Source organism: Gossypium hirsutum, chromosome D07 (assembly GCF_007990345.1).
Source record: "Gossypium hirsutum isolate 1008001.06 chromosome D07, Gossypium_hirsutum_v2.1, whole genome shotgun sequence".
NCBI classification, from domain to species: Eukaryota; Viridiplantae; Streptophyta; class Magnoliopsida; order Malvales; family Malvaceae; genus Gossypium; species Gossypium hirsutum.
In genome coordinates this window covers 13,926,485-13,946,682 of record NC_053443.1, presented here as the reverse complement: position 1 = coordinate 13,946,682, position 20,198 = coordinate 13,926,485, and the positions used below count along the sequence as shown (strand labels likewise).

The 20,198-nt window shown below is 33.3% G+C and overlaps 2 protein-coding genes across 3 annotated transcripts; one reads left to right on the top strand and one right to left on the bottom strand.

Annotated features, from left to right (window-relative positions):
* The first annotated feature begins 6,375 nt into the window (after positions 1–6,375).
* LOC107954099 (uncharacterized) lies at positions 6,376–7,396 on the top strand. The gene is made up of 2 exons (XM_016889576.2): positions 6,376–7,048; positions 7,153–7,396. Exons 1-2 carry the CDS (start codon positions 6,704–6,706, stop codon positions 7,327–7,329), a joined length of 522 nt encoding a protein of 173 aa, XP_016745065.1. The 5' UTR covers positions 6,376–6,703; the 3' UTR covers positions 7,330–7,396.
* Positions 7,397–7,668: 272 nt separating this feature from the next.
* LOC107954098 (pumilio homolog 2) lies at positions 7,669–14,613 on the bottom strand. Of its 2 annotated transcripts, none has more exons than XM_016889574.2 (9): positions 13,325–14,613; positions 10,978–12,476; positions 10,754–10,895; positions 10,555–10,662; positions 9,775–9,987; positions 9,549–9,659; positions 9,131–9,325; positions 8,457–8,631; positions 7,669–8,126 (listed from the first exon to the last, which is right to left on the bottom strand). In XM_016889574.2, exons 1-9 carry the CDS (start codon positions 13,970–13,972, stop codon positions 8,089–8,091), a joined length of 3,129 nt encoding a protein of 1,042 aa, XP_016745063.2. In that variant the 5' UTR covers positions 13,973–14,613; the 3' UTR covers positions 7,669–8,088. The 2 variants fall into 2 exon arrangements, 1 of the variants encoding a protein (XP_016745063.2); XR_005916143.1 differs by lacking the exon at positions 7,669–8,126 and adding an exon at positions 8,822–9,013.
* Positions 14,614–20,198: the final 5,585 nt, after the last annotated feature.

Genomic DNA, 20,198 nt, shown 5'->3' with positions numbered 1-20,198 from the left:
TTGTCGACGGTGAAACATTTCAGACTTTAAGTCTAGCAGGCTTGACACCGGTGAAACATTTCAGACTTTAAGTCTAGCAGGCTTGACGCCGGTGAAACATTTCAGACTTTATGTCCAGCAGGCTAAGTGCCAGTGTATTGAATCAGGCCTTAAGCCTAGCAGGTTTTTGTGCCGGTGAATCTATTCATATCATGTGTTTACATGTATCGAATATGTGTATGATTTAGTCATATGGATTTATAGAATATGTATATACATTTGGTCATTGTGTTTGATGAGCATATAAACATTAGTTTATATGTATTTGATGAGTATGGATTTATATATATTCAATTTTATGAAATTGTTAGGTATATTCGCGTTCAGATAGATGTATGTGAGAAATCTATATATGCATTTTGGTAAGTATAAATGTATTTGGTTATATTCGTTTGATGTGTATGTATATATATATTCGGATATAAAATTTGTTAAGTACATAAATATGCGTTCGGTTACACACATATGAAGTGTGTATGCATTCGGTTTTAGGTATTTGATAATGATGTATGCATTTGTTTATATGTAAATGATATATAAAAGTATTCGGTTGTAAGTTTTTGATGAGTATTTAAATATACAATTTTTATGCATATTGTATATACATATTTATATATTCATTGGTAAGCATTCTACGATTACATATATTTGATTATAAATAAGATGATTATGAGTAACAAATATTCAAATAGTAATATATGTCGTATTTGAGATTTCAATAAGTTTAATTATGAATTTATATTATTCTTCTTTTATATATATTTTAGTTATGCTATAGACTTACTAAGCTATGTAAGCTTACTTTGTTTGTTTACGTCTATCTGTTTATAGATAAAAAAAAATCAAATCAAGCTTCAAGCTCAGGGATCGTCAGCAAGTTTATCACCTTATCTATTGTCTCGGTATTTAAAATATTTAAATTCTAACTATGGCATGTACAGACTAGATAAATGTTTTGAAGGTCGTACTTTGTTGTATTGTATATGAATATAATAGCCATACTAAAATGGTTTATTTCCTTATAGATTTGTTAGTTTGTAATGTCTTTACTAGTTAGATTATAATGTCTTTGTTTATTAAAAATGGTTAGAAGAGAAGTTTAACATTTTGCATATTTAATGTATATGTATATGTATAATATATATGTATTGATTTTGAGATGGTTGTATTTTGTTCAGTAATGCCTCGTAACCCTAATTCGGCGATGGATATGGGTTAGGGTTGTTACAGAAACCTTGTAATTTTCCTATATGATAGCCAAATATAGGAATTTAATTTAGTTGGGTTGATATTAATGATTTAAGTTATATGTATCTTAGCTAAATATGCTTTTAAGTTTCAATGATTTGAAATTAATAGTTGAACAAATATACATAGACACGTAAATCAAATGTAAGGTTATATTTCTTTGGGTTGAATTTAAGGTTATGAGTTATAAATGTTTAATTCAGAAGTATAATATAAGTTCTTGAGTTAAAATTTATTTTATGAATTACATATGTTTAAAGGTATGAGGTTCGAATATAAATATGTATGCATATAATCAAGTTATTGAGTTGGGAATTAATGTATGAATTTTATAATTATAGGGAGATTCAAACATATATGTATGCATTTAATCAAGTTATTGAGTTGGAAATTAAAGTATGTTTCTTATATTCATAGAGAGGTTCGAATATAGAGATTATAAAATCCCTTGAGCTGAATTAAATGTTTTTGAGTTATATTTAAGTGGTTTGGATGTATGTTTACTATGAAAAATCGAATATAATTCAATGTTATGAATATACGGATATTGAGTAAGACTTATGTAATTATAAAGATCTTTAAGAAAGATCATCTTTGTTTTTGAAACTCTTAGGCTTTGTGCCTAGCAGGCTTAACGCTGGTAAAATATTTCAGACTGTACGTCTTGCAGGCTTAATGCCGGTGAAAATTTTCAGACTATATGTCTAGCAAGCTTAATGTCGGTGTTCTGAATCAGGCTTCAAGCCTAGCAGGCTATGTGCCGGTGAATTTGTTCAAAATATGTGTTTAGAAAGTTCTTGTCGATGAAATATTAGATGCAATTGGACATGTGAATGAATTTTATCAGTAAGTATGTATTAGTTAAATAAATGAATGGAAATAAGGTAAGTTGTCTATTCGAAATGAAATATCATAAGTGTTTGTAATATTATAAATTGGCTTAGTTGATAACTAAGCTACCATAATGAAGGCTTATATGTATTTTTATATGAATGAATTAAGGTATCTTTAGATTAGTAGAAAGGTATATGGAATTAAATGTGTATCAAAGAGACATATATTATCTTTAAAAATAAGTTAATTACTCTTTTATTTTTATTAGTTAAATTTTATCTATGCTATTGACTTACTAAGCTTTTAAATGCTTACTGTATGTGTTTGTGTCTGTTTAATTCGTCTTATAGATTTTGAGGTGGTTACAAGCTCGGGATCGTCAGTATAGTTTATCACGATAATTAAGGTATTCTAAGCTGAAATTTTTCTTTGAGACTATGGCATGTATAGACTAGTTTGAAATTGTTTCTTTTGAGAGTAAATATGTATTAAAGCCATGCGTATGTGGCTTAATTAGTTTGTTATAATCGGTTTTGGTTTGAATGATAATTTATGCACATTTTGGTTTGGTTTGGCATTATAAGAAATATGTAAGGTAAATAAATAATGTGTGTATGGTTTATTCGAACTAGGTTTGAGCTTAATAATCATATATCATGTTAATAGGTGGAAGTGTGCATTGTTTTAGAGTTGAATTTGGTTTTGAATGCTAATGAAGAATTAAATTTGTGAATTAGAATTCTATATGAAAGTATATATGTTTAAATTGAGGTATGAAATGCATTTTTATAAGGTGGTGAAATGAAAACTTTTATAAATGGTATATGTATAATTAATTACTTATGAGTATATGCATTTTTAGTATTTATATATATATATTTATGTATATAAGATATGCTAATTCGATATAGACATATATACTTGGAGTTCAGAAGTATGAAGGTATAGGTTTAATATATGTTGATTATACATATAAAAATATTTACATTCGATCATACCTGGATAAATTGATTTTGGTTGTTTTAACCTTGTTCAAATTTGAATAAGTTCATTAATTTAGCATTTATAAGTACAGAAATGCAAATTTGATATAATGTGATTTATATTTATATTTGCGTAGTGATGACTATGGTTTATATACATATGCATTATCATAATGTTATTTGTAAGATTAAAATTTAATAGATGTAATTGTGTTATTTTGAATTCAACAAGTATAGAATTTGACTTATTGTTTATATGCAAGATATTTAAAATGAGTGATGAATATGTATTTCTTTAAATCAATTTGTGAATTATGATTCTGTATTTATTTGTATTCAATTGTGCTATGTTTTGGTAATGCCTCGTAACCTTAATCTGGCGACGGATACGGGTTAGAGGTGTTACAAGTTGCACTCCTATTAGAACTATATCAGAGATTTTGATTTCAGATTAATTATTCCAAAAATAATATTATTTTAATAGTTTAATATTAAATTTAATTTAATGTTTATCTTAATATTATTTTATTAATTTAATATTAAAGTAATTATCTTAATATTAAATTAAATTTAACGTTTATCTTGTAGATAAACATTCTATTATTTTTATAAAATTTAATATTAAAGTGATTAAATTTAATTATAGTTGAACTCTCTAAACTCTCCCTATATAAAGAGAGCCTTGGGTCATTATTTACAAATACTTGAATTTAAGAAAAAGTTGTAGAGAAAAAATTCTCTAAAGAGATTATTCCAGAAAATTTTTAGAGATATTTTTCTAATTTACAATTTGACCCAAAAATTTAGAGAAATTACAAAATTATCCCACTGGTAATTTTTGTGAAAAAATTTCTGATTTGAAGCAAGGCTACACTCAGTAGACGTGAGCTTGAGGATAGCGGAGAAGACTACTCAGTTGAAGCGCTCATCCTAGACGAATCGAAAAGGTACAATTTTGATTGAGTGTTTATTACTTTATATATCACAACCAAAATCTTATTTTGGAAAAGTTTTTAAAACTTTAGTTTTCCCTAAATTTATTTTCTGCTGCGTTTTCCAAACTTATTTTTTCTGACAGAATCAAGTTCCAATTCCATCTTGTATATGACTAACTCTTTACTTCGTTTCTTACGCCCAGGTGGAAATATCCAATCATTGCAACAACATTTTAAATATGTTACACAAAGTTTATAAATAAATATAAATTTGGTAATTTCAAAATATGTTTAAATAATTCAATACTAACCATAACGCAAGTAGGAATCGATAAATTGTACGACTCAATGGTATTAAGAAAGATATCTTAATATATGCCCAAGTCTGCAATAATATAGTACATCACCCATTTTTGCATAACGGCGCCTTGTTGCTAAGCACAACTCTCGATATAAATGTGCTAGAACAATAGATCTGTAACACTCCTAACCTGATCCGGTCGTTGAACCCGAGCTATAGAATGCTACAACAATCAACAAAACATAACACAAACAAATTCGGCTTTAACATTCAACTAAACAATAAAACATTACATAATCCAAGCATGATATGATTTATAAACAAATCTGAGTCCCAAATGAGCTTATGAAAGCTCTTAAACCAACTCGGGAACAAATTAGGACTCAATTAAAAACTTAGCAAAAAGTAAGAAAAAAATCTGCAAATAGGGGTCACACGACTGTGTGACAAGCTGAACCCGTGTGACAGGAAGTTAGACGACCGTGTGACCGAACCATGTAACTGACTGAGATCGTGTGACTATGAGTAACACGGTCGTGTAACTTACTGATGTCGTGTGCAAAAATAAAGGATTTAACTTCAAAACATACACGGGTGTGTGGCCAGCCCGTGTAACAAACTATGACTGTGTATACAATTGTCCCATAACTTTTAATAAGCACACTGCTGTGTCACCAGTCCGTGTGTGACACATGGTTGTGTGTTAGATCGTGTATAGCAAAATAGGCCATATGATGCACAATACAATCCGACCCTTCCAAAATGGCCTTTAAGCATTCCATAACCAATTTAACCTTCCCAAAACATGTACATTTCAATGTCAAAACTTCAACCTCAATAACCAGCTAAACATACAACAAACATGCCACATTCAACACTGTCACAATCAAAGTTATAAGCATATATCAATTCTTATATTAACTAGATCATATACATATCAACTTCTAAACTATGCCCTTCACTTTCACAAGTCTAAATATCAAACTTTGCATTATACCAATAAGTTACCATATAGAACTATGCATTTATAAGCAAAGATCAACTAAACAAAAAAAAATACATGTGCCTTTACAAGTTTGACCATCTTATGTACATGCCACAAATAACCAAGTTGAAACATTCAAAAGACTATCGAATCGAGAGACGATAGGTGTGTGCTTCTCACTGATCCGATCGACACATTCTGGATGTCCAAAATCTACAGAGAAAGTAGTAATGACGAGTAAGTATTATAAATACTTAGTAAGCTCATACAATATAAACAAATAACTTACCCTGTTTATTTAGCAATTACAATTTAGTATTCACCAAATTTCACCTATCATGGCATTCACAACAACATCAACCAAATGAGATTTGGATCATTACCACATATATAATTTCAAATGGTAAAACGCAAAATTCAATTCAAAATGCTTCATGAATCAATTTCTAATCATCACTTTGCTTATATCCACATCATACATTTTCCCCATTTCATAAGTATCTATTACCAACATCTACTTTGTAACATTAAACTTTTCTCATCTTATAATTTTACCCGATGAAACATCGTAAAAGAGCTTAATACACAAGTGAAATAATATCATATGCTCTTCCAAGCTAAGGTTTTAAGGTTTTTAAAGGTGATCTAGGTTGAAGGTATTTGGCTACTGCTGATTTGGTGAATCGAGGCACCACTAAACTCGACATTCCTCCCATATAGGTTTCAACCCCAAATCGACAGTTGTCAAGTGGATTTTGGATCCAATTTTCATTTTTCATATTATTTTTGTAAAAAAAATCTTATATTATTTAGATAATAATTATTTATTTGGTATTATTTTGGAAAATAAAGCATGAAGTAATAGCATACCTTATCAATAAATGCTATTTTTTTTCCAATTATACCGTGGTCTCTACTCTTCGGCTCTACCTTCAATTTTAGTTAACTTAGTTTTTTAACTCATCATATTTCAAAATTAAGTGTAATTGATAACCTTGTTAATTAACAATTTGGACTTAAAATTTTAAACCAGACCTCTAAATATTAAAATACAGTGCATTCACTAATGATAACATCAATTGGACTTTAATATTTAAATCGAACAAGTAAAGGGACTAATGTCTAAATATTCTAATTTTCAAAGAGTTGAGAGCATGTTAATTTTCCTTTTCATGATAGACAAGCCCAAGACTGAAACTGAAGTCCGAAATCACTGTCAGCCCAAGTGTCTTTGAATTATCATGAAACTACGAATACTGCCATTTATCTCTAAACACAGTGGCAAGCAGGCAGGCAGCCTTTAGCCACGGTGGAATCGAGCGAGCTAGGAAGGAAGGAGAAGAAGAAAGCAGTGGGTGCTTGCTAGTGCTAATGAACTATGGCTTCCATTTCCAGCATGCCCATATCTCTACCTAACCTACCTTCCTTACCTTCCATTTCCAAGTCAACATCTGTAAACACCCAAAGTTCACCTTTACTCTTCCCTTCTTCTCTCTCCTTATCAACAAAACCCATCCTTCTTCACCCAAATTCCCATCAGAAGAAGAAAGGCAGCAAACTTTGGATAACGTTGGCTACTCCCGAAGAGGTTCTGCCATCAGATTCCACCCCACTTGACAACTCGCAGCAAATAGTGTCATCTACGGGTGATGAAGGTGTGGCAACAGTTATACAGGCTCTCCTCTTTGTTGCCTTTGTTGCTCTTTCTATTCTCACCATTGGGGTAATTTTGCTGCTCTTGTTCTTCCCCCCTAATTTGACTTATATTTATGATTTTGAACTATGGATTGTTGTCTCTGAAGTGAAGTGCTTTGAATTGGGTTCCAGGTTATATACATAGCAGTGCAGGACTTCTTGGGGAAGAGAGAGAGAGAGAAGTTCGAAAAAGAAGAGGCTGCCAGAAACAAGTCCGGAAAGAAGAAGAAGAAGAAGAATGTAAGAGCCAGAGCTGGGCCTAGGGGATTTGGTCAAAAGCTTGATGAAGATGATGTTGATGATATTTAGACCACAAATTTCCCTTGCTGACTTTACATTTTCATCCTAAACTAATAAAATTTTGCTTCTTTTTTCATGGAGACTTTGCTCGGACAAAATTGTGTTGGTGTTCCTTTTTTTTTTTTTTCTCTTTTTGCTTGTCTGCTCTTGTTCTGTGAGTTTATTCTACTAAATGGATTCATATGGAAGAAACCCATCCTTTTGCTTGCAGCTCCTTCAAAATCAAATACATCTTTGCAATGCACCATTCAATTCAGTTGATTCATGCAATTATTATTACCTCTTTTGTTAAAGCAACTAAGGTAAACATAAAGTAGGTTGGTAGAAAAATGTAAAATTAAGCATACGTTGCAGGGGGGAAAAGTGTGGCCTCAACTAAAAACATCAACAGATCTTAACATGCCAACAACGTTTTGACTTTGTACAGTCGCTTTATAAATTCATATTAAGCTACAACTACCTCAGCCCTTTAAAATTCTTTTTACACCCTTAAAACTTGTATCAATCATTTTAACTCTTCTGCAGGGGCATCAACATCAGTTGTATGTCTTCAACAGCTCAAACCTCGGCTTTGCTCGATACTCGATTCTATGTATAAAACCCTTAAAGCTACACAATGTACAGTTCCGAGTACAATCAACAATTTTATTTCCATATATCTCTTAAACTTGAACCATAGCTCTAGATACCATACGAAAAGGAAGATGGGGAAGCTCATATAAGCTTCTGTTAGCTGTACAACTGCAAATACATTCTTTCCTACACCGACTAAGCAGGGCGTGGAGACTGCGCGGCAATTCTCCTTTCTGAAAAGGAATTTAAATCACGTGTTAGAAGTGTTAGCTACCAAATTCAAATTGATAAAAAAAGATGGTTTTTGGTATTATAGTTCTATATCCACTAATATAAGCATGTCATATAACTGCACAGCACAACTCCTATGGATTCTTATGACCACAACCAATCATTTATGCAGGAAGTCCGGCAGAGTCGAAAGAACTTAAAAGGAAACTTCAGCCAAAGAGATCCAAAACATGCGGTAGCAAACAGAGATTAAAAACACTCATTTACACAGTACAAGAACAGACAAGTAAATTTAAAATAATAAATTGATAAAGACTAGGAAGAGTTAGTACCCCCAGCAGCAACAAGTTTCTCTACACGCGCAACAATATGCTTTCCGTAAGTGTACTTCTTCAATGCATTTAAATGGACCTTAATTCGAGAAAGGATCAGCTCACGTTGCTGGTCATCACAAGTCTCGAGTACTTTCTGTACCACATAGTTTGCAAACTGATCTTTCATCATTGCCTGGGATGGACTAACAACTGTCAGTAAACAGACTCTGAATGACATGAAATTTATAGAAACTCTTTTTAGAGAAAATTAACCAAAAAGCTGGATCCTGAGCAACATGCAACAACATTTAAGAACTCCATTGGATCACAATCTTGTATCATAACATCCAGATACATTAGTGCGACACAAATTTTACAATCACCGTAAACTTTTAGCAGCATTCCTGTCGAAAGTTTGAGTTCCCATAAACTTTAGCAGCATGTCTGACCGTGAATGGAAGTTGATCATCCAAGCAAGAGACACTCATAGTACAAAATGATTCTCACCAACAAGGAAGATCACCATAATCAGCCAAACCAGGCACAACCGAAGGCAGCCATAGTTCATGGCTTTTCTTCAATGATTTAAAAAACCAGGCAATGTTATCTTGACAATTGTTTCCAAACACAACTCAATTTGAGTTATTTTATTTGAAGTCTAAGAAAAACATCAGCACAAAACATGAACAAACCTGTAGAGGCTCATTCTCATCAGTAGAACCAAGCATTTCATTCACCAATAACAGTCGTTCAGCAGGACCACCAAAAGTTAAGCACTTCTCAACCACATTAGAGGCAAACTTCTGCTGACTCATGTGGACAATCTTTCCAGCTAACTCCTTTATTATAATTGAACGCTCATGAGGCTTTCCATGCTCTAGCACATGCTGTTAAGTGAATCAAAGGGGTCAGTTCTTGAATCAATCAAGCAGAATACAATTGAGATGCCTAATCATAAAACTGAACACCTTTCAAAGACAGAAAATTTTGGACAGCATGTTATGTATGGGGAAAAAGAGTGAAGACCCTCAAGTAGATTTGGTTAATTATTTTGGTCCCAATACACCCTATAACATAGGAACTATAAGCTGCCAGAAAAGAATGACAAACCTGGACAACATAATTGCCATACTGGTCTTGTGCCAACATGCTAACAGATCCTAAAATCTCATCCATAACCTTATTCTGTGTTTTTGGGTTCCTGCAGTGCTCCAGTATCCTCTGCAGTGTCGAAAGAATTTTAATATAGGACACACATTGGTCGTTGTTAACATAGAACAATTGCAAAGGTCAAAAGACCAGCAGCAAAAAAAATTAAATGAGGAGAGTTCCAAACCTGTATCACTCGGCACCCATATGGATGAGTGGAAAGGGTCACAACTTGATCAAAAAACGTTGTAACTATAAATTGAATGTGCTCCTCAGGAACACATTCGATACACTTCTGAATGACATGGTTGCCATTCTGATCACGTACACAACGCATAACACTACCATCAAGCTCTTGAACCATTTTAATCTTCTGATCCGTATCAACAACTTCTATAGCCTTGAGTGTTAAAGAAAGCATAAATTATTATCAGAATGCAGGGCAGAATTCATCAGGTAACCATTGAGATTAGGATCAAAAAGCATAAGTGCTTTTACGAAATCTATATAGAAAGCAAGATAAGGCGATGAAAAATTAAGTGAATGAAGCATATATAGCACATATTTACAAAATAAATATAAACAAGGACACTCATTCACTTAATGAAATCAATATAGAAAGCAAGATAAGGAGATGAAAAATAAAGCTCTATTAACACAATTGAAGCATATATAGCACATATTCAGTATTTAGAACATAAACATAAACAAGGACTCATATGAAATGAAATTTCAAACTCAACCACAGTAGTGACACCTTTTCACTAAATCAATATTTTTGCTGATCTCGATTTAGAACGTAGCTCATAACTGTCAAGAAACCGTAAAATTATTATGAGGAAGAGTTTTATAAGTGAAAAGAATCAACAAGAGAAGTTCTTCAATATAAAACTCCGATTATAAGCACAAAAGAGACACACAGACACAAGAAATAAACTCTAGAAGAAAATAAACCATTTACTGATACCTTCTGGATCACCCGACAACCATACATTTGAAGACTTAGTGTTAAAACATGGCCAAAAAGCTTGTCAGCAAGTTCTCTTCTCTGAGCTGGAAGTCCATGTTCAAAAAACTGTAGGCAGATGCAGATTTTATATGGTAAATAAAATAAACCATAGACTTATACAATGAAGCAGGCATGCAACAAATTATAAGGCATTTACCTTTTGAATGACATAATTACCAAAGACATCAGTCATCAAAGCAAGAGCTTGAGGCATGATCTCCTCATAAACCATATTTTTCTCTTCCGTGGTAGCGGTTTCAAGCTTTTGCTGAATAAATCGGCTGCCATACTGATCCGCGCTGCGCGCAAAAAAGCATAGAAATGTCAGGGTGACAGAATTACAACATAAAAAATTATTTAAGATTTAAGATAGGAGCATACCTGAACTCAACAACATGACCAGCAATTTCCAAAAGTTCAAAACACTTTGTTTTATTGCTTTTAAACTCTTCAAGTAGGGAGGAGGCAAAGCTTTCATCCATGTTACATCCTGCATCGAAATGCCAGGGTCCCATGACACCCCCAGCTAGATTCCTCATCCCGGAAGGAAAACACATATTCAGGTCACTGTGTCTCATAGGACTACCAGGTCCAACTGGAGAATTGGGAATAACAGGATTTGCTAAGGGGCTTCCCGGATACGACATGCCAGCTCCAAAAGTGGGGCTTCCATAAAAACCATGAATATTAGAACTACCAGATTTAGCACCTAAGGGAACACCATAAGGAGATTTCTGAGGTGATAGCAGAGTTCCAAGATAAGCTTTTTGAAGCTCAAGCAAGTTCATGTATGAATTACCCAGGAAGTTCCTATCCATGGAGGGATCATTAAGAGCTGAAAGCTGTGCTGCAGTGTAATCAGAAGTCCTCAGATACTGAAGATACATAGGATCAATCAAAGACGCCTGCAGAGCATTCCCTGCTATTTGGCTTCCAACTCTACCAAAAGTATGCAACTCGGAAGCAGCATTTGAATTGCTTTGTCCAGATCCCAAACCTCTTCCAAGCACTCTGGAGTCCATTCCAGGGACAGCAATAGCTGACGAAGCAGCAACACTTTCAAACAGTGGTGGCAGATTACCAGTTCCAGGTTGGCTAGCCATCACAGAAGCTAAAGCAGGATTTAGAGAGTAACCACTTAACACATTATGCTGATACCAAGCAGGTAAACTGCCTCCACCATTGAGTGTGGAAGTAGGTGGTCCTTTCAAGTAAGAATTGTTAGAGGGAAGGGCAGATTTCTGGAGCTGAGCTTGCCTTTCAGATAGCAAGGATGGGTTTTTGAGGTCTGACCTGACCCCATTACCGTTAGCTGAAGGCATATGTAAATGGCCAGATTCAGATTTCTTCAAGTACGCCTGCTGCTTGATATGACTCTGACCATCTTGAAGGCCAAATAAATAATTCTGATGGTTTTCAACATCTTGTTCAATCTGTGACGGTAATTGGTTATCTTCATCAATCACTCCATTAGATGACAGATTCATGCCAGACATAGCAGCTACCAGATCTCCAGACTCATTGAGACCAGATGTGATACCACCAAATGTGCTTGGACTATTTATGCTTCTTTTGTCCAAGTTACCAACTCTGCCTCCTCCAATAGGTGTAAGACAAGGACTAGGAGCCCTAGCAACAAGTTGAGGATCAGGAGTAGTACTCCTAGACAAGGAAGCCCCTACAGCATCAGCATAAGTGTATGAAGTAGGTGGCCCAATGTTATGGACTGCAGATGATCCTTGAAGATTCACACTTGACTGTAAAGTATCTGAAGATGTCAGTTCAGCAGAACCTCCATTCTCAAGGTTCTCATCAAAAGCATTACAGCTGGCAGGACGAGATGGTATCCTTGCGACTGGAGCAGTGTGTCCCAAATCATCCTGGAAAAATACTAAATATCAAATCACTGAAACAAAAAAAGGCCTAGTCCCAGAAGTTTTTGATATATGAACAAGAACAACTCTGTGTGATAGTTACAAAGGATTGAGGAAAGAAGAAAAGTTAATAATTTAAATAAGAAAGATTTTGAATCTCATTTTGAAACTTACCATATGCTGTAAACAAGCTAGCTGTAAATAGAAAACAAATTGATCACAAATTTTCCTACTAGTTTCTTACTATTACTACCTCGGAAATCAAAAGAATAGCAAATAATTGTATCAATCATATATAGGGTCATGTTGCGAGTACAAAGTACAGATCTCGAGACAACTCAAAGATGAATGCTAACCATAGAATCCAAAAGAATGGACCCAAGATACTATAAGAGTAACGACATTGACTACAAAAAGCTCAAATAACTGAAATTTAGACATTCTTAAAGAAGGCATGCTAATGGGGAAAGAAATGCTGCACAAACACAACAGTTATCAACTATAAACAAGATAATTTTCAAAACAGCACTTAAATTAGGGAAGTGAAAGTAAGACTACAAATTCGTCTGACTTAAGAGATACACAGCAAACATCGAGATAGTTTACTGATAACAGAGTTCCCTTATACGTATATCATTATTGTACGTGAAGGATGAGCTAGAACCTGTACTTATAACTCCAAAGCACAGGTACACGTCAAAACATAAAAATGAAGTGAAAAAAGGTCACCATAAATAATCCATAAAGCAAGAACCCTAGGACAAGCAACTTGTTATCAGCAACAAAAGGCAGAGACCATACAAAAATAATAAACCTCAGAACGAATGGATAAATATTAAACAACTGGTAATCACCTGAAAATTTTCAGCAAGGCTTTTCTGTTTGCTTCCAAGTCCGATACCAGATATACCAATCAGTCCATTGCCACCCCACTCCGCTGAGCTACGACCCTTCTCTACCTCTACTTCAATCTCTTGTTTCCTTGAATCAAACCCTGGTGGCGTCGAAAACATCGACCTACTACTACCATTATCAACCCTATTCATTTTTCTCCTATCTCCAACCCCACCTATGACTGAATTCCCTCCTTTCAACCTCTGTGCATACTTCCAATCCTCCTTGGAAAGCAAAGGGGGTGGAAGCCTCGGGTTGAGATTCACATTTGAGTAATAGTATGAATGATATGATGGATCAGACCTAAGCTCTTCCTCCGACGCAAACCCATTTCCATTTTTTATCCCATGAAAAGCTGAAAAGGGGGTAGCCCCACTACCACCAGAAGCAGCAGCTCCTCCCCCAAACAACCCACCAACTGCACTCAGTGAGCCGTCCACGGTAGGAGGCGCGGAGCCACTTCTGTACAAGTTTAGCTCACGTTCGAGATCATCAGCGTCTTGCCTACAACGCTGTTCACGGAGCAAAAGGTCTATCTCCTCCAAATCATCCCCAAATGATCCTTCACTATTTTGTATCATCGGTCTCCTGCCCAGTTCAGATAACATCCTTAAACACAATAACTGATAATTACATCTACCAGAACTCCCAAAATGATCACTACCCAAAGCCAATAACCAGACTCCAAACCCAAAATTTCCAAAACTTTTCTAGACTACTACACCTAAACCCATATTTACAAACTTCAAAGATGCTAACTTTAAGCTACCTAAAGGGTCTCAAAGATCAAAACTTTAATCACCCATCTCCTTAAGATTATCGAAACGAAGATAAAAAAAATTAAAAAGTAGCCCAATTTAAAAATCCTTCAAGTTTGATATCAGCAACAGCAAAAAGAAAAATTAAGAGCTAAAGATACAGGTCAATAGCTAGAAAAAGGAGAAAGGTCGAAGAGAGTTAAAAAAATAAGCTTATATATATAAAAGGAAAAAAGAGTTTAACGGCTGAGATAAAATCCGGCGGCGATTGGTTCTTACAAGAACCCTTTTTAGGGTTTTGTTGCCATTAAAGGATATGCCGGGATGGGAATTTTTTTTTTTCTTTTGGTTATTTAACTTCATTGGGGAAAATTATAGCCTATTAAGGGCCAGTAATTAAGTGATAACCAAAACCGATTGATAAAGAAAAAAGAGAAGATAATGATGTTTGTTTACCTGAAAGGAAAGTGAAAACCTAGAACTGACACATCAGCCCGTTAGATCGATGCTTCTTTAAGTCTCCTTAAGACATTGTCTGAGTAAAAACAAAGAAGTACTGTACAGGTAAATCTACCCAAATAACTGAACTACCCCTTTTGGTTACTTCCAATTTTTTTCACTTTGGAATATGCTTTCAACCAAAAACAAAAATTCACATTGGATTTTATGTTTTTTATTTGTCAAGTTATAAATATTACCTTAAACTCTTTTATATTTTTCATACATTTGAAATTTAGCTCTCTTTTATTTCAAGAAATTAAATCCTTTACTTTTCGGATTTAAAAATACAAGTTCAATTGTTAATACCATTATTTTTTTTGGGTAAACTATCATGTTAGTCAACCAACTTTTAGGATGCTTTCATTTTAATCACCCAAAAAAATCCTCACATTTCTGTCACTATTGTTAAATAAAATTTTCATTTTAATCACCCGAGCGTTAAAATCCTTTCTTACCTAATAAGATTTTTTAAAATAATAAATTAATGAACATGTTAATGTCATGAATTTAAGTACTTGTAAATGAATAAATGTGTGAATAATTTAATAAAGTAGTAAATGATTGTGGTTATTGTTGATGTGATTAAATATGTAGAGAAAATGACTAAATTGTAAAATACTGAAAAGTTATGTGTGACCATGAAATTATGAAACTTAATTGTGCTTGTGATGAATATTGATCTTATAATAATGTTAAAACCCTTGTAGACAAGTTTTGAATTTGTGGGATATAGATGGCATGCCATTAGGAATTTCTTAGTGTGCTTGTGAATTTAGCACTTCGGTGCTCGTGTTCTAAAACTATTTAGTGTCATAACAATCTAGCACTTACGAGCTCGTGTACTTTGTGACTACAATCCATATATCTTTCTTGTTCACTCGAGTCTACAAAGGGCAACGTATGTGGTATATAAAAAATAAGTGAATGATGAAAGTATGGTAAGTTAAAATGTGTTAATTAACCTTGTTGTTACTATGAACTTTATCTTTGGTTTAATTATTATAAATATGTTAATAATATTTATTTATTCATAGAATTAGCTAACTGAATTCAAATGTAATATATGAATTCTTGAGTACTTACTAAGCCTTCTCGAGCTTAACGTGTTGTTTTGAACGCATAGGCAAAGATCGTTTTGAATACATCTTTTGAAGTGATTGTCCCAATACTCATCTCATCATCAATCAAAGATTGAAATGTATGGAACTTAGATTTGGTAATAGAGTGGCATGTACACAGGATTGGAACCATATGAGTTTTTGTTGTAAAGCAACTAAGTGGTTCCAAAACTATGTCATGCATGCCTAATATCATTTTGTACGTTGGGATAATCTTCCTTAGATGAATATACTAATATGTGATATGAAGTTTTTGAATGATAATTTGACATATTTTGAGTCTTAAAAATGTTTAAAGGTGTTATGGAATGATTGATGATAGTTTAGACTTGGTTTTAGATGTTTCAGACATGTTTTGGGTAATTTGTCCTCAGTGTCGCGACATTGGAGATGAAAATAAAGTAATATGCTCTTGGTGTTGCAACACCCATTTCCCAATGTCGCAACATTGACTTTGTTTACCTTGTTTTGACTCGAATAAGCCTTGAATGGTCTTCGTTTGTAACCAAACTTTTAAAAAAGTCTAAATGAGTTAAATAACTACAAAAGAGTCTATTTAGGTTAAATCAAAGTTTTGAAATTGATTTTTGAGTTAAGTAGCCTTAGTGCCCAAATGTAACATTCTTTGCTTGTAATGTATCAGTTCATTTCAGTTGAGGGGTGTTACACCTTTAGTACCTATTAAGTTGACCCTTGATCTAGGTGGTGATTCGTTTTATGTTGATTGTAACCGAGACTATGTCCCATCTTCATGCAAGCTCGTCCGTTATAACTCGTCTCCATGCCACTTGGCTTATGAGTTGCATTGTAGAGATTGTGAAGCCCCCCTCCCCCAAGCTAGAAAATGTTGGTGGAAGCAAAGTTTCTGAGTTGCCAAACTCTGTTGGTATTACTAGTAACAATGGAAACAAGTAGAATAATTGACTCAAGAGAAGTGAGTAGGAAAAACTCTGTTGGTATTACTAGGAGGATAATTACATTTTAACGCGCTTAAACTTACATCCGCTTGTATTGGCAATAATGTTGATGTGCTTTATTACCTATTAAGTGGCACGTGATTGAAACATACTTTTAACTACATTTTCAATCAAATCATATTCTTTTTGTGTGAGACGCCAAATTAAAAATGTATTTACTAATCCCATTTAATTGTAATCATATCTATTCATATTCTTTGAGTTATTTGAAAACCAAAAATATTATATTATTTAAATGTTTCCATGAGGTAATGTAGGATTGGTTTGAATTTAAACATAACAAAACATTTAGATTTGGGATCATGAAAATTAAATCCTAAAATGGAAAAATTGGGTATGAAAAGCTTAAGGCTTAAGTTTGTTTGAGAAATAACCCAAAAGTGAAAAAAAGAAAACCTATTTAGAGAGGAAAAGAGAAATATCACGTGCACATCCATCATCTCTTGCTTTTAATGCTAATGGCTAAGCACGTGATGCGTAAAGCTTATTTTAGATTATCTCTTCCGTTTATCTGACAAAAAGTACAACACCTTACCTATAAATATTCCACCACATGTACGGTGCTGATCTTAGTATCTACTTTTTATGCCCGTCTTGGGAAACCCTACTAAATTCCAAGTTTAGTCACTCCTATTTTCTTAAATTTATGTTTTGGTCATTCAATTTTCCTTTTTTACACCTCTCTCTTTGGCATATGAAATGACTATGTAGTCGATTTGGGTCAAATGTTCCTATTTTTTTAATTTTCTCCACTGTTACTTTCATTTCTTCCTATTCCCAACATGAAGATTCAAATTACATGCAAGTCAGCTCCTCTAATCCAGCACTTTGCAAAATCAACAACAACAAGGTATGACTTCTTTCTTTGTTTACCAGCCAAGCCATCTATGAGTTGCAGCCACCAAAGTTGCTACTTTTTTGCACGGGGTTTTATTTCTTTGATTTCCATATTTAAACATCTTGCTCTAAATTCATTGCTCCATCGGCTTACTTGGTTTAGATTTGTAAATTGAGATAAGACTGCGACGACCATTCCTGGACAAGCACTTTGTTGTTACTTTAAATTTCTCCTACTCTTATGCATCACCCTGGCAAGCCAAGGGAGAGTTAAATTGGAATCAAAGCTGTCCTGCTTTCTTTTTTGGTATCAAAGCATGCTGCTGTTTATCGTCTTCCCACTGCTAAATGGTTCTGGAGAAAAAGAAAGGGAGAAGAAGAAGAGAAGGATAATAAAGAAATGAACGCTGCTAAAAAAATAATACAAGAACTATATCTACAGTTTGACTTAAATTAATAATATTAACATGCCACACCGTAAACAGCATTAACAAATTGATAATATTAGTTATCATATGCTAATTTTAAAATTTCAGTGATCAAAGATTAATAATCTTTAAGTAAACTTAAGTAATTAAATTTGTTGTTAACTCTTCTTTATGGGCATAATTCAATACTGATTTCCCATCTACGTGACAATTCATTTGTATGCCACGTCAGCAAATTTAATAAATGTTAATTTTTTCATCTATTATAAGGTGGTTTGACAAAAAAAAATATGAGTTTAAAGATTAAAAGAGGCATAATTTTAAATAAGGCTTTTTTTATAAGTTGGAGGGCAAAAAAATATTATGCCTATTAAATATATTTGTTTTTTTTTAAATTTCATGTTATGAATTTTTATAGGATAATGAAGGGTGAACAAACCATCAATTCAATAATTTTTTAACTTAATCAACTTATAGTATAAAATAATCAAAGCAATCAACTTAATCGAACCAACTTAACATTGGATAGTTCGATCAATTAAATTAATTAACTAAATTATTTAAAATATATAATAAAATATATATATTTAAAATAATATATTATAAATATATTTAACTAACTTAATCTACTTACATATTATAAAATATAATTATATTTAAAATAATTAAAAATATTAAATATTAAGTCAACTAAGTTAACCGATTCGGTAATGAAATTCAATAGTCGATAGTCGATCGACATAACTAAATAACTCGACCCTACAATTAATTTAACTATCAGAACCGCCTAAACCAGAATCGACTTATGCTATTTCCTAAGGATAATGACATCAATAGCTCTTTAATTCTAGCAAATCTTTTAATATGCTTCTATTTCATTTCGTTTATTAAAGTCGTATTGATTTTTAATTCTTTTCTTAAGGTTGTTGAAATTGGATTGAGTCAGTCGATTGGCTCAGGAATCAGACGGTACATGAGTTTGAAGTAAGATAAAAAATTAGTTAACTCGTGAATCAGTTGAATCAAACTAAAGAATTGGGTGAACCACGATTTATACTTTTTAATATTTTTTAAAAAAATTATGAATTTTTTAATTACTTAATTTGCGTTGAACATTGATGGTTTCCACTGTTACTCCAATTCTAAAGTTATCTTTTATTCTTTTTAAACGATTTGATAATAGATCAATTATGATATTACATGTGAGAATATATTTATGTTATTTTACACATCGCCAGTCATAAATGTAACATTTAAAGTCCCAAAAATCAATTATGGAACCAAAATGTAAAAAATAGAAAAAAACGCATAATCCATAAAAAGCATCCCCATTGAAAAGGAACCCTAGGTTTAACTTCTGGATTTTTCTTCCCCTTGCAGATTCAATTGGTTAGTATCTTCTTCCTTTCTTGTTTTTAGTATTCTAAATTTGATTCACACGTAGCTCATGTAATGTCACTGCATGTGGTTGAGCTTTGGAAATGGCTAAAAAAATATATGGTTAATCATGTTGAGTAAAAATGCCATGTTTTTCAAGTTAAACACTCAAGCAAGAAAAATAAAATGCTTTTGTTTATGCAGTGTGAAAGCAACAATTCATGTATCAAATAGTTTTAAGAATCCAAGAAAATTTTATTGTTTTTAAAAACACTAAGCAAGCTGGATGGGCCGCACAACTGTAAGGTCCTAAGGGGTGATACTTCAAAAGAGGTCTAACGTGTAAAACCATAGCTCGATTATAACAACCTATATTGTCCGTCGGGACAGTAAACACGGGGATATCCGCTGGGATATTAAATATGAGATTTCAAGTGTAAGACCCTGGCTTGGCCATGGCAACATAAGTAGTTCATCGGGACAGTAAACACGAGCGTTCAATTGTGTAAGATCATAGCTTGGCTATGGCATTATAAAGAGTCCACCAAGACATTAAATATGAGATCTTAGGTGTAAGGCCTTGGCTTGACCCTGGCAACATAGGTAGTCCATCGGGATAGTAAACACGGGCATTCAATTGTGTAAGACCATAGCTTGACTATGGCATTATAAATAGTCCGCCAGGACATTAAACATGAGTTCAATCTGGGTAAGACCATAGCTCGGCTATGACTTATAGGGAAAAAGATGGCAGTACAAGGAAAGAGAGAGGTTGAAATATGATCTACTTGAAGAGTAACACGAAAGGATGAGTATGACTTGTCCGAGGACGCGGGTA